The sequence below is a fragment of the Saccostrea cucullata genome, unplaced genomic scaffold, assembly GCF_032062105.1.
Source record: "Saccostrea cucullata isolate Sc308-1 unplaced genomic scaffold, CSIRO_AGI_Scuc_v1 ctg2455, whole genome shotgun sequence".
NCBI classification, from domain to species: Eukaryota; Metazoa; Mollusca; class Bivalvia; order Ostreida; family Ostreidae; genus Saccostrea; species Saccostrea cuccullata.
This window is the reverse complement of record NW_026935962.1, coordinates 32,078-48,216: the sequence shown is the minus strand read 5'-3', so window position 1 is coordinate 48,216 and position 16,139 is coordinate 32,078. Positions and strand designations below refer to the sequence as shown.

Genomic DNA, 16,139 nt, shown 5'->3' with positions numbered 1-16,139 from the left:
CCATGGTTACAGCTGCAAACCTATAATAAGAGATAATTGTATAAAAGTAATAAACTAAGGAGTTAAAATTTAAGTGCAAATAGGTCAACTTAAATGTACCATACATCAGTACGATGCACACTGACCATCTATTTTCTCTGCGATTTTGAGTCACACTTTATGAGTACTTATCCAAAATATACTTCTCAAAAAATCCTTGATATAAGAAATTTGAGGAGTGACTTACCTTAATTCAAAAGTTATTAAAACTTCAAATTTTTTTGCGGGTTTGATTGACACATCCTTGCACTGTCACAAATCTTAATTTTATTCTTAATACTTAGGAAAAGTGGCAATCTTGTGTATAAATGAAAAAAAATTAAAACTATAATCCAGTAGATATAGCAAACAGAAGATAGCACAAAATCAGTCATTTGTGCGCATTTTTTTCAACTACCAGGTAGGATATTCAATATTCACTTCAAGTTAACGATAATATCTTAATATCTCATAGAAAAACTTTGTGTGGCAAAATGTTCAGTCCCTTCTCTATAGTTTAAGAAAATATCAATTGTTTTGTTGTATCTCATTTATTTACAAAACGCCAACAGTTTATTATCTGTGATGGTGACAGTGCGTCCATATGAGTCTCTGAGGGTTAAAGGGTTAATTTGCTCCCGTCTTGTTTCTTTTACCTGTAATATTAGAAAAAAAGTATAACTACATTTACCAAGGTTATAAAGACCTCGGTTACAAGAAATCTTGGTTTACTTCTCTAAAGATTTCCAATTTGAAAAAATGACTTTTATGCATCTGATGCTTTTGACCGTTTTCTTATGACATATTTTGTCTGGAAGTTAACTTGTAGGACAAAGTAGTGAATTTTCCTCTTTGAGCAACACATTTTAAACATGGATGCAAAAAATATATATGGGGCAAAATATTTACAATTTTAAAATTATGATCAATTAATACAGGCTTTGAAAAATGTATATTCATAAGAAAAATATACTTAACTTTACCTCAGTATCCAGTATAACAAAATGAACTTGGTTAAATAATAAAGGGATCTGGCCAGAGGGCCATAAAACTTAGACAAGCTCACTTTTGATCTCAGTCTCACTTTTACCAAAGGAATATATAGAGGAAAAGTGAGACTGAGATCAAAAGTGAGCTCGTCTAACTTTTATGATCCCCAGGCTTGGGAATGATGACTTACAATGTGGCGGTCTTGTGAATAACTCTCACTTATCAACTCAGTGGAAAACAATCAACATACTAGCAACTTCCTATGACTCAAAGAAGAACCCTATTGATTTTGAGGTCAAAAGGTCAAAGGCCAAAAAATTCATAAAAAATTCTCTCTGTAATAACACTTTCGTTTCCGCGCGATATCTCAAGAACCCTTTGAGCTTTTGAAATGAAATTTTACATAACAACTCCCTTTGGCCTATGGAAGACCCCTATATTAATTAGGAGGTCAAAAGGTAAAAGTTAAAGGTAAATTTTTACATTCTGTCTGTGCATGGAACTTTCGTGTCCTGGAGATATTTCAAGAAGATTTAAAGCTTTTGCAATGAAATTTTAAATCAAACTCCACAGGGCCTCTCTCACCCCTTTCTTAGTGTCCCATCCCATTTGTTTTATTAGTATTTATTGTATTTAATGTCTCTAAAGACTTTTTTTAGCATAGGGACATGTGAAGAGTTATAACGTACAATACATGTTGTTGGTGGGTTAATTTATTCTTATTACATCTATTAGAACTGTTTAATAAAGGCTTAATTAGAAACCATTTATTTAACCATGTATTAGTGTAAAAGTTTGACACTATCGAACATGAATATATATTGTTCCAAAGAACTCATTAAATTCCTCCTTCGCTGCTGCTATATAATTTTGAAGAACTTCCTCCATAGAAGGGAGGTATGCGTGTTAGTTGGATTACCACCTGAAAACTAGTAATTAAATTCCAGTTACTCTAATCTAAATACAACTTTTAGAAAGCTGTCATTTTGGCAGCAAATGGGGTTTTCTCTGTTTGTGAAATGTTTTACGTTCCCCTCGATAATATTTCACTCATATTGCGATGCTACCACTTTTCTTTATGTAAACAAAAGTGAAGAAGTTGAAAAATTATAAACCTATCATTAACCCACGCTTAAAAAGCGCGAGGGTATATATATAGTAATCGGTATCCGTCCGTCTGTCTGTTACGCTTTGGGGTACCCATCTCTTGTCCGCAACTCCTCTCATACCACCGAATGAAATTTGATGAAACTTTCACAGAATATTTATTACATATTGCCATTGGGCACCTCCTATTTTACTGTTTGATCTGACACATATGTTTTGACATCCGACATTCTTTAACGACCTCACTGGCTACAAAAAGATAAGTAATAACACAAACTTCTATACTGGTTAAACTTCATAGTATTCCACGATTAATATTATTACTTGATCTCAACTTCAACTGTAAATTTAAAGTGTACACGTACCTTTCTGTTCATCCGGTCTCATCTCTGCACTGTATGTTCTCATGGTGTCCTGAGCTATTCTCCTCATTTCTCTAGTCATTGTATCCCTTCCCATAGCTAGACAAGATAACCAAATTCGGTATAGAAAGAACAAGTATAAGTTGGAATATATTTTTCTCATTTCTTCCAAGCTCTCTGATTGGCTCAAACTTGATCACATGATCAATTATATAACAGCATAAAGACTTGTGAAAATACTTATAAGTTATGATATGCATATCGATTTGATGTTTCTAAAATGGGAATAATTTTCTGTTAGCAAGAGCTAATGCAGTGTATGACTTAATGTTTTTGAAGAATAAAACTTAAACTACTAATTATAATTCTGATGTTCTCTTACTAATACAGTAATTGGTAAAACGTAGCAGTGTCTAGAATAAGGATCTACTTTATGTAGAAACATAATGTTTTTCAAAAATCAATAAAATACATAAAACAAATGTAGCTTTTAAATGATTCATTTCTCTGTAATACTCTATTAATATAAAGGAAAAAGAATTAAATTAAAGAGCACAATTAAATTAATTTTGATCTGTAGTCTCTAAGTATTAAAAAAGAAAAGAGAAAAAATAATTTGGCTTCTTCCAAATTTTATTCTGTCAATGCCCGTTAAAATAATATATCAAATGTAGCACTTTGACGAGGTCAATTTATACATGTAGATACATGTATATCGACTTCTTAGAAAAGCATATCGAGCTCGCACAATATGCCTTTCTGTGAAGTCGATATATCTATGGATCGACCTCATCAAAAGGCTATATTTATTTAATAAAATTGTTATCCCTGTAATTTCATTAACACTTTTTAGGACAGCGACTTTGCCCAGTTATAATAAGTACGTGTACATGTACGTACATGATGAGAACGACTACATATCCATCCATTTATTTTTAACACATTGAAGACAAAAATCGACTTTAAGTGAGTGAATCGAAGAATTCAATACAGCGACCATGACGAACCTTGTTATAGTTTAATATTGAACTTAAACTTTTAATACCTCATTTATATAGAAACGCATTATACCTCATATGCATTATAATGTGCACTCTTTTGGTTTTGTTGAGATTTCTATAAACAGTGTCCGACGGACGTTTTCGAACACTTACCCGCACAGGGAATCACAAACAATTTTTGGTACCGGTTTCTATGGTGCAGTTTCTTTTTTACATATTAATTATAGAGCTTATTTTCGAAATTATAGATTCTGAACTTTAATCATTATGTTGATGTTGTAAAACAACCAGATGTAATCTTATATTAATTATGCAAAGAGCAAGAGCCATCTTATGCAGAAAATGGCTCTGTACTTATATCAATTAATTACGAGGGCTGTTCAATAAATACTAGTAATGTCCTCGGTGCTCAGAAAGAAGCAAAAGAAGTTTTCAATGATTTAGTCTCCATGATTTTATTTATTTATCTCTTTTAATCAAAACACATGTCCGTAACATTTTTTATCCAATTTCTGATTGTTTTTAGAACTCATTTTTTGGGTATGACCCTTAGTATACTGGAAAATGGCAGATCCATATATATTATTATAACAGTAACTTGATCCGAAGGGTCGTATCACGTCGAGTTGACAGGCGCAGATCATCAGATCTAACGAGACGCGAAGCGTCGAGTTTCATCTGATGATCCGCGCCTGACAACGAGACATGATACGGCTCTTCGGATCAAGTTACTGTTATAATAATAAATTTATTATATACCCCCTCATAACTAGCAAAATATAGCAAAAGAAAACTTTAGAGATCAATTGCATAACATTTATTCATAAAACAAAGCATAATTACAAGGGACTTTTTAACGCGCAAGAAAAATAACGTCATATTTTTGCGTACTACGTCATCAGTTTCAGAGAGTAGTGATATGGATTCAGAAAACAACATGTTGGTGATCCGAAAAATCGAATCACGACGTCACGTGATAACGTAAATTCAACAGATAATGATACACATTAGGTATATAATAAAATGATTTCCTGGACTTGTTTCTTCCTTCTGAAAGGTGTTACTTTCAAATTTGGAAGTAGAAACAAGTCAAAAGGTCAAAGATCTGGCGAAAATTGTTAATGTGAAAAAACATTAACTTTCTGTTTATCCCGAAAACCCCTTTACTCTTCTGGGCATGCGGGTTTGGACGCTGTCATGAAGAAGTTCATTGTAGTGGATTCCTGATTTTGGGTCCTTCCTCTAATAAACCTTTCGATTTTTTGCAAAAAAAATTGCTTTCTAGACTCCTCCAGAAATTAAACTGTCTCCCCGAATACGAATTTGAACAACGATACCACTAATATTTAAGAAAATTGCACATAAACCTTTCTGCTCTTGCATACCTTTGCTCTTGTCAGACCTTCGCTGTTTTCAAGTACTGGAGTATATCTTATGATAAATTTTGTTTTGAGGGTTTTAAGCAATAGATTCAAGTTCCATTATCTGTTTGAATATAAAACAAACGTGGATAACTACAATTACTGATATTTGATAATCATTAATCAATAATTGTGAAAAGACTGTCGTACACGCTGTCGTTTTCACTCATTTTTCAAAATATAGTGTGACCTTTGAGTACCAAGCTTTTTTTTTTTTTTACCGTCAAACGTTTCTTAAAAACAGTGTAAACTACTCCCGATATGATATCTATCAAATTTTCTATGTGTCTTAAAGTCAATCATACATCATCAAATATTATTTGTTGAAATTTGGCGAACAGTACATAAGTTGTTATAATTTTTGTTGGCAAGGACGGTACCCATTTTTTATGCCCATTATATTACACATTTATTGCATGATAGTGAGGGAAATATGAAGACTTATTCAGCCAAGAAAAATCATATTCCCCGAGGGCTTCGCCCGAGAAGAATATGATATTTCTTGGCTGAATACGTCTTCATGTTTTCCGAACATTCATGCAATAAATTGTTTATTATACCGAAACAAGCAAAACCCTTGAAATAAACATAAACTTTCAAATTCGGCACCTCTCTCAAATTCATTTTCAATTTTTACGTTATTAATTTTTAGTAACAATTTTTAAGTTACTATATAAAACCCTTTGTTCAACACATTATCATAAGTTTTGTAACGTAAACTAGGCTATTGTGACGTCTACTTCTCTCGGGAGTTTTCGTTCAACGAACAAGAACTACATTGCGGGTTAATACACTAGGTGTTCCGAAGAGATGGAATATGATGAAAAGCGTGTCGACGGCCGGGAAATATGAAGTTTTACGGCCCGATCACGTGATAACTTAGAACTAATCAGATAACGCGTTCTTCAGAATATTTATAATGAGGTATAATAAAATTTTTTATTATTGAAATCCACCTGCTCGTTTGTCTATAAAACAGGTATTGGTTGCTGTAAATGTCACATATTTCAGTGAATATTTCTTTGGGATTTTAACAAGTTTTACAGCAGCTTTAATGAAGCTTTTATTTTCACTGTAGTTTACTGATTCTTTACCATTCATTTATAATGCCATGTCTCGAATAGCCCTTGTTTCCCAACTTCTCACGATGAAACTACGAGGGGCGTTCAATAAATAATGTCATCAGCTCCATGACATACAACATAGAAATCATATGACATTAAGCTTGACTTTTTCTAATAATTTAATCTTTAATGAATTGATAACAGTTTATGTGACCACTTTTCATCGCATAATTTCATTGTGGGAAGCTGGAAAACAAGAGCTACTCGAGACACTGCGTTAAAAATGAATGGTCAAGTATGGCACGCCGATTGGTTCAAAATTATTTTCTGCACAACGATCAAGATTTTATACACGAGCTAGATAAAAAATTTACACGAGTAAAATAAAAATGCACGTATAGGTAAAAATTGCACATAGTGTGAAAGATTTTAACACAAACATAACGAAAAATACACGAATCCGAAATTTTTTACACGATTTAGGGGTTTAATATGCACAAACAAAAAATCAAAAATTGCACGAGCAGAGGAAACTAAAAATTACACAACAATTTTACTGCGCATACAGCTGCGCATATCATTATTATGCACATAGAATATTCATCGTTTGTGTGAGAATACTTCAAAGTTTTTCAAATAATATGTTTTTCTTGTATTGATCGAGATCCTAACTAATATATGGAGGTATTATTTAATGACAAAAATTGTGACAAGAAGGAATCGTATAATGCGAGGTAAAAAAAAAAAACAACAACAACAACATTGCATATGATGCTCTCGATTCCGAACTAAAAGTACCAAACGATAAACAGTGCGGCTGACTAGGATCTTGATTCTCTTAAAAAAATTGTTAGAATTATTATTATTATTTTTTTTTATTATTTAAATAAACTCTCTATATCTTTTAAAAATTTCCAATTTATAGATACAACTTTAACGGAAATTACTTGTATAAATATAAAATGAACACTTGCATAATCAAACGATTAATAAAGTTAATTATTCATGAAATTGGCAGAATTATTGCTGATTATAATCATTAAGCTGTAGAATTAATTTTGGTACTCTTCATTTATACCTATTTTATTTTCTTTACCACTCGGAATAGGAAGTTATATATTCCTTTATTCATTTTATTGGATATATTTTTTTTAACTTAAAAAATTTGGTATTAATTTAGATGTACGAGCATGTATTTAGATCTAACGTCAAACATAAAAAATATTTTACTCTAATAACACAATAACACATGCATTCATACTTATAAAATATCAGGATATCAGTTTTGGTTGGAGATCTTTAGCATACTTTGTTGTGAATTCCTTCCATGAAATCTCATATTTTCAGTTATAAGCTACTCAATAAAAACAAGACATTTCTTAATTGTAAGCGTTACCCTCCTTCGGAAAGACGATTGCATGATAAATGTTTTCATTTTAATAAAAAGGACCAGATAAAAGGAGAATATATATATTCTCTATGTGCTTTATGTACATGCGCTCTTGTGTTTTGTTACTTTTAAAACATTATGATTTACTAAGTACATCTATGAGTACATTGTTACGAATAGGAACCAATAAAAAAATTAGAATGGATACAGCAATGTCATAGAACGCGTTTTATCACTCTTGAAAAATGCAGATAATTTATGTTCTTTATGGAGCTCTATGTGTGGCAACTATTTTCCAAGACAACAATTCTGTTTACATTTCCAATTCGACTTCACGATTTTTAAAATTATTTTCCAAACACTAGTAAGATTACTTTTTTTTTTTACCACAATACATGTAAATGCCATTATGAAAAAAAGAACATGATTATACTTGTATTATTATGAAACGAAATTAATCGTCAATCTGGCCCGTAGACCCCCCCCCCCATGCCCCCCCCCCCTCATTTTCGAGTTTCGAGTATAGATTTTGCTATAGTAAATTTTCCTTTACATGCCGGTTGACCCCAACCCCCAATTTTTAACTATTGTTAAGTCGAGCGCAGACAAATCCCAGAACATCGTACCCTTAAATTCTTAAAAATATATTTCAGGCATGTAGCATCAGAAGGGACCTGCCCCCCCCCCCCCCCCCCCCCCCCTCGTTTTTTTTGTTGTCGTTATTTTTTTGCAAACAGAACCTACTTCCATGCATTGTAAAATTTCAACTAAAAAGCCCCCTTTTTGTTGCTGGATTGGAATTGAAGGTGCCTCGATCACTACCTCAACGAAATAGGATTTTCGAGATTAGACGCTTTACCTTTTTTCTGCTTGTTAATTAGAATGTTTAGGTATTATTTGCCCCCCCCCCCCTCCTCACTTTAAAAAGCGATACTAAATGTGTATCAGCATAATATAATTTTAAATTGTTTAACTCCTTTATATGCATTTTACCTATTCAAAATAATCTACACTATAAAAACAGAAATTCACATAAGTAAAACACTGTATACAGTGTAATTTTAAAATGATGGATTCGTTTAATATTAAAATTAAAGTTGCGCAATTAATTATTTGCTCGTTTTTTTTTTTACTGTTTACTTCTAAAAATGTATCGGGCAAATTCCACAACCCAGATGGCAGCAACATTGCTTAAAAATCTCTGAATGAATTGCTAGTAACCTTCAATCAAAAGATATTATTGATGTGTCAAAGTACTATAAATCGATTAGCGTACATGTGTCTTTCATTCCAGGACCAGCAGGGAGCCAGGAATCTCTCGATATGAAAAGGTCACGCCTCCACAACCTTAATTATTACCATAGTACACACAGTGGGTGGTGGAGGAAAATGAGTTTCATTTGTTGTAAACTCTCCTGTATTACCTCACGCTGTTTTTATTTATTTACCTTTACTATGATATTATCATTGTTTCGAACTTTTAAAAAATATTGCTATATAGAGGAATGACATAAAAAAAATTAACAATTAAACTCGCAACTAATAATATATATGCACCCCCCTTTTTATGTTTTCTATACATGACTGTGTAGAATGTTTTTAATAGAGGGGTGTTGATTTATATGCATATTGTGTACCTGTCAATTTTTAAATGCATAAAACACAATGTGCATATTCTAGAGAGTCTAAGGTAATTCTGAAAGACTGAATCTTTTTAAAAGATTGAATGAATATTGTTAACACAGTTTTATAATGTTTCAAGCATCCAAGCCACACTGAGCTGTTCTCTAATGAATATTAATGAAATGTGCGCAATGAGGATGCGCCGTATATAATGTCGATGTTGTATTCTCACTTGTGTAGTTTTCGTTTTTACGTTTGTGTAATTTTCTCATTATATCGTGTATATATTTTCTTGATTGTGTAGTTTTTGCATAGATTGTGTAAATTTCAATAACTTTGTGTGTATTTTCCGCACTTTGTGTAAGTTTTGACTTGCTCGTGTATTTTTTGTTTAAGGTCGTGCAGAAAATATTTTTGAACCAATCGGCGTGCCATAGTCAAGAATCAGTAAATTAGGGTAAAATTGAACGCGTCATTAAAGCTGCTGTAAAACTTGTTAATTTCCCAAAAATATATTGACTGAAATATGTGAAATTTACAGCAATTTATGTCTGTTTCATACACACATGAACAGGTGGATTTCAATTAACAAAAATTATATAATGGTCATCAAAAATGGGTACCCTCCTTGTCAACAAGGACATACAACAACCAATGTATATTAGCGATAATTCAACAAATTATCACAGATTATGTTTTATTGACTTTAAGTTACATAGCAAATTTGATAGACATCATATTGGGGATACTTCACACTGTTTTAAAGAAACATTTGATGGTAAACAAGTTTAATACTCAAATGTCACCCTATATTTATAAATATGAGTGAAAACGAGAGCGTGTAGAAAATCTAATACGATTAGTTAAAAAAAAAATTGTTCTTATCCACGTTTTTCTGAAATTCAAACAGATCATGAAACTAGAATCCATTTTGCGTTAAACCCTCAAAACAAATTTAGAATAAGATGTACTTGACAAAACTGCAAAAGCCTAAAAGAGCAAAAATTTGCAAGAACACAAAAACAGTTTTATACGCTATTTTCTTAAATATTAGCGGTCTTGTTGTTCAAATACATATATAGGGAGGCAGTTCAATTTCTGGAGGAGTCTAGTATGCAAAATATTTGCCAAAAAATTGAAAGGTTTATGAGAGGAAGGAAACAGAATGAGGAATTCACTACATTAAATTTCTTCCTGACAGCGTCCAAACCCACAGGCCATGAAGAGTAAAGGAGTTTTGGGGTAAACAGAAAGCTAATGTTTTGTCACATCAACAATATTCGCCAGATCTTTCAATCTTTGATTTGTTTCATTTCCCAAACTTAGGAAAACACCTTTCAGAAAGAAAAAAAACAAGCACAGTCATAGGATCTGCCATTTTCCAGTATACGAAGGGTCATACTCAAAATTGTGTTCTAAAAACAATTAGACATTGAATAAAAATGTTACGGACATGTCTTTTAATTAAAAGAGAATATTTCAGTTAAATCATTAAGACAAAATCATAGAAAAGCGATTTTTGTTTCTTTCCGAGCCCTGATGACATTATTTATTGAACGCCCCTCGTATGTGATGAGAAGTGGTCACATACACTGTTACAAATTCACTAAAGATTCAATATTGAGAGAAAGTCAAGTTTAATGTCATGATTTCTGTATGTACGAATGTCATAAGTTCAGGACACTATTTACTGAACAGCCCTCGTAACAATCACCCTCTTTCCTATTTCATATATCAAAATAAAGTAGACACTTTGTGCTTTCATTTCCTATGAAAAAATTTCGTTTTGAGAATCCACATATTGGAAAACAGGTTTGAGAAATTGCAATGTTCTTGAAATTTGCGGAAAACATGCGTATTTGACTACCTTCAGCAAAGAATTTAAATATGAGCACAGCCCACGATCCAAAGAATAAAACATGTTTTTTTGATCTTCAGAAACAAAGCTTTCATTATGTATTTGCATATTTTGGATCAGAGGTTGTGCTCTATATGAAATATTGAAAAATGCATCAACTTTAGGTCATTTTCAGGATATAAGTAAAATGACACATTTAATGACATAATAATGCATTGACTAGATGGGAAATTACATCACAATTAAAGGATACGTGGTCACCAAGACTCCAAGTGAGAAATACAGTATTTACAACATAAACGGAGCGGTTTTAAGTTTTAAAAAATTCTCAGGGCCAAATGAGGCCCATTGTGGCTCTTGCTCTTTATTAAACATTTTGTGAATACCAAGTTAGCAAACTGAAAAGATGTTTATTATGTTAATCTGAAATGTACACATACTAATTTTTAGAGAATATGGAAATGTAAAAGGGGATAAAATCCATCTCTAACTTAATGCCAAGGATCTACAGGTTAAAACATTATTTATTTTATTCCATCTTCAGAAAGAAAGAACATGAATTTATCATCTATAATTGTTTGAAAACATCCTATCCTAATGATCCCTCCCCATAAGATTTACTCCGTCATACTTTGCAACGGTTCCACCCTGGAACCCTGATAAATATTGATAAGTCTCTAAACATACTCATCTTGGCTGCTTCTTCTATATTGCTGCTACTCTGTTCAATGATTTTTTCGATCTCCCCTTTCAAACCCTGCAACTGATAGTAATCTGCCTCCTTCAAAATTTTATACAGCTCATCTTTATTTTTTGGCAGAATTTCTGCTGTTATACTTCCATCTCTGAGGTAGTTCAGAATATATTCAAAATACTTGGGATCTCTATCAAAGAAGTGAGCCCCGTCAACTAAAACAGGATCATGACGTCCACTGAAACGGATGGCTAACATGGAATTTGGATCTTTCATCACAGTCGTCTGATAGGTTTCAAACATTTTCTCTCCAACCTTTAGTTTAAGAATATTATCCTTGATCCTGTACTTTGTAAACAACACCTTAAAATAGACACAACAGACAATCAATTAAATAATATTACATTATTCTTCATTTACTTCAAAGAAGAAAAGTGTTAATATGTTAACATGTGAGGATATTTCCATATACAAACTAGGGTTAAGATCCTACACTTGTACGAGGGCCGTTCAAAAATTACGCGGACGTGTTGCACTTGAAAAATCTCGCCATGAAATCATGAATTACCATTATCACAATTTTGATCATGTTTGTGAACTTTATCAAGTTATGCATTGGAGTCGTACGTACAGTCTTAGCTCTAGTTAAAATGCACGTGGTGTACCATACACAGCACGCCAAAACACATTCTCAAAGAGAAAAAAAATGTGTTTGTGAGACACGAATACCCCAATATGAAAACTCCTAACGAAATTTAGAGTTTTTCAAATGCAAGTGAGAGTCCATGGTCAAGATCTCGAGATTAAAACGTTTTTATACCCAAAGAAAGGTCTTGGATAAAGATATATCCCTGAGATATAAGCTCTTGCATCAAGTTCTAGTTTTAAAGCTATGGCCAAAGTTAGAGTTTTTCATAAGAAGGTTAAACTCAAAGGTAAATGTCAAAATCCTTTGAAACAAAGGAAGGTCTTGTGTCAAGAAATACACCCACGAAATATGAAAGGCCTGGCACCAACCGTTCAAAAGGAATAACCAACGTTAGCATTTTTTTAAAGTAAAGAGAAAGGTGAAATAGCCAATTTAAACTATTTGGTACCCAATGGAAGGTCCTACACCTTTTTTTTTTTTAAATACAAAAGCCCTTCGAATCATCTAAATCATGTCCAAGATTACTGTTTTGTAAGAAGGTCAAATTCCAAGGTCAAGATCAAAAGGTAAAATATTTGTATTCAGGAAAAGATCTTTTTATAGGAAATGAGAAATTCGATCGCCCTAGCATCATCATTCAAAAGTTATGATCAAGGTTAAACATTATTTTTTACGTTAACGCCCCTAAATTGTACCTGATTCAAGATCAATAATTTACTGCCTGTCAATCATTCAAAAACAATAGCTTTCTATTTGATTGACATGATATGTGGTAAATTTTTACAAAAGTGGATAGACATCCAGGGTCACAGCTAAAGAAGGTATAATTTTAGCTCTCTCGTCCCTTCAAATTTTGATGCTTTAAAAAAAGTTTTGAAACTGAATTAAATATTAGTCGATTTTATAATTAAAAGAATATGGCATAAAGTAGTACCATTCTGGAAATATGACGTCAATAATTGATGCATTTCTCTACTTGAAACAGAAAAAGCTTGAAAATGACCCATTTCAAGGGTAATTTTCCCTCAGAAAACAGTGTCCACAGCCGTCGTTAACTTCACTTTTTAGCCAGTTGTGCAAAATTCAATGAGAAATCACATATCTAAAATCTTTATGGGCGATGCTTGTGGATAATATCATCTTAAAGTAAATTCTATTGAAAATTGGTGTCTTCTGCATCTTTTTAAGAAAATACGGGAAAATGCACATGAAATTCGTGTGAGAAAAATAATTTGGATTTTTCTGCATGGAATTTCAATGATTCAGAAAGCATGAGTTCTAATCTTTTACTTCAGTTTCATTTTAAGAAAATCATAGGGCAAGATTTGTATTGAAACCATGCCTTGTTCTTTTGAAAGCCTTTGCCCAAACCAATCAAAAGTTATGGACAGGGTGAACAATTTTTGAGGACAGTCAGACAGGACGGACCGTTTGAGCAAAAACTACTTCCCCCGAATCGGTTTCTATTATACAACGTTTTTACATCAGCACGTACAAGTTATCTATACTATTCATGTCAATTAAAATTTACTTGAAAAGGATTTCACTTTAGATTTAAGAGCTGTTGCCAGCAGTCATTAGTTCATTAAAGATTTCACTTTAAATTTAAGAGCTGTTGCCAGCAGTCATTAGTTCATTAAAGAGAGTCATTATGTACAGTGTAGTTATAATATTGTATGTGTATATGGAAAAAAAATACGCTCATGGCGCTTATATAGAATGATATTAAAGAAAAAAAACTCGATCATTGTGTGCACTAATTGAAAAAAAAGAAACTATTACATTCATCTTTTCTTTTTTCGGCCTTTGGCTAATATCAAAGTGTAGTAATTGTTCTTATCAGCTAATTGTGATTAGTTGAATTTTTGTCCGATTCATTGTGATTAGTTGAATTTTTGTCCGATTCAATGTAATTGTTGATCTCATTAAACTGAATTTATTGTAGTGAAATATATCAGCAATGGAATCGGTGCTAGTAATAATGAAGAATTTAACATATCATAATTGATTTGAAAAGATAGTAAACTAAATTGTTGCGAACTTCAAATGCCATGATGATGTTTCAGAATTAATGAAAGTACCTTAGTATTACGTATTATTACGTAGTATAAGTACCTTAGAAAGTATCTTAGTTAACCGAGTCAATTTTAGGCTCTACGCTTGAATAAAGCACAAATATAACTGTAGTATCATTAAATTTAAATGAAGTTATGCTTAAATTAAAGATTCAATTTTATAAGATATTGTTGACAGTGAAACATATTTAGTATTTTAAGTAATATACCTCTTCTTCTGCTTTCCACTTTTCCTTTTCACAATCGAGTTTTGTCCGATCTTCTTCCAAAATTCTTTTTTCTGTTTCAAGCATATCAAGTTTCTCGGCCAATTCTTTTTCTTTTGCTTTAAGATCCTTCTCTCTTTTATCTAGTGAATCTGATTTTTCCTTGGCATTTTTTTCTTTTTTGTCGAGCATTTTGTCCCTCTCAGATAAAATTTTCTCTGCATTTTGCAGGTGCTTATTAAAGTCAATTTTTAGATCTGCTGCTATTTTCTCCCCTTGATTCCTCAATTCCGTTTGCCATGGTTTCTCTGATATTTTTTCCACTTTCCCTACCGTGTGACTTTTGTAATTTCTAAGGTTAGTATGCATTGCCTCATAGAATTATAGACAATCTCTTGTCGTCTGTATGCATTACTATTTATAAGAAAACTATAAGACATCCGACAAAAGCACTAGGAAAACTGTTTAATTATCTTTTTTAAAGTTATTATATAATTACTTTTTCAATCGATAAAGCTTTTCATGAGTTGTTTCAAAGTTATCAAAGGATAAACAGCTATCCTACATGGAGTTTTTAAAGTGTTATATACAATAAGACTAAAGAATGTTGGCATGTTTAATTTCAATCTACAAAAAAAGAAAAACAAAACAGATGTATTTTAATCAGTTGTTGAAATGAGGTCTGAGTCCGCTGATCACAGCAGGAGAGACTGCTTAAGTATCGGAAGAATTAGAAAAATTCAATACACAACAAAACATAAAATAACGAACAACTATCGATCTCATAAATACTACAAATACGATTCTGTGAACATAGCATAAGTCTGAAAACCCGGAAATTCCAGTTATGTCAGAACAGGTGCTTCGGGGGGACAAAGCATCAGCTGTTGACTGGTCACATCCAACGGAAGCCCTGTATGTAGACCACTTTAACATTCCGTAGTCATATTCGATTTAAAAGCAAAGGCCTGCCAATGGGTATGAAACAAGTCAGCAAAAATACAACCCAATTAGATGTTAGTAGTATGTTTAGTAACAAAAGTTTACGAAATTATACAAGGTTGTTGAAATTCTCGTACCTAAACTTATCAGTCTATAGCCTGTCAAGGTTTAAGAATTGATGGTATTCGGAGCATGCTCTTGAGTATAAAAAAACATCATATGCAGGTGATAACGGAATATTGCTACACATATAAGGAATGTTGATGATGCATGGAAAAGCAGAAGTCATCTCGTTTGTCTTACACTACAGTTGTCAGTTGGTATCTATGGTCAGGAAAACATCCAAATAAGAAATAGATATATTATTTGAGATCATTTGCTTTTTGTTATCTTCGCATTCTACATTTAAGTATTCACTACAAGTGTTTTCTTCTTCTCATGTAATTTCTCGAGAGGGAACCAACACACAATCAATCAATCTTCTCATATAGAAGTTTTATAATAAATTCTCTTTCATAAGAATATAAAAATAGCTCGGCAAATTAAGTAACAATTCGTGCCCATTGGATTCCAACATTTTTTTTTTTGAAGACTTGGTCTCCAAAGACTACATAAATGATTTCAATGAGGAACTAAAACATTCAATATCAACTTCAGAGGACACATGTGTACCATCAGAGAAAGTTTTTGAACGAAGTAATTTTGTTGATGATCAATCACAAGATGTGAACATTTTCGA

At 32.3% G+C, this 16,139-nt stretch overlaps 1 protein-coding gene across 1 annotated transcript; it reads right to left on the bottom strand.

Annotated features, from left to right (window-relative positions):
* Positions 1-428: 428 nt before the first annotated feature.
* On the bottom strand, positions 429-14,827 carry LOC134244361 (ribonuclease Y-like). The gene is made up of 4 exons (XM_062726641.1): positions 14,462-14,827; positions 11,522-11,891; positions 2,481-2,576; positions 429-674 (listed from the first exon to the last, which is right to left on the bottom strand). Exons 1-4 carry the CDS (start codon positions 14,825-14,827, stop codon positions 646-648), a joined length of 861 nt encoding a protein of 286 aa, XP_062582625.1. The 3' UTR covers positions 429-645.
* Positions 14,828-16,139: the final 1,312 nt, after the last annotated feature.

Excerpts from the sequence above, each read along its gene's own strand:
- LOC134244361 (XM_062726641.1), bottom strand. The coding sequence starts at position 14,827 with ATGCATACTAACCTTAGAAATTACAAAAGTCACACGGTAGGGAAAGTG. Across the intron at positions 11,892-14,461 it reads AGTGGAAAGCAGAAGAAGAG|GTGTTGTTTACAAAGTACAG; the intron begins GTATATTACTTA and ends GTCTATTTTAAG. Across the intron at positions 675-2,480 it reads GAGACCGGATGAACAGAAAG|GTAAAAGAAACAAGACGGGA; the intron begins GTACGTGTACAC and ends CTAATATTACAG.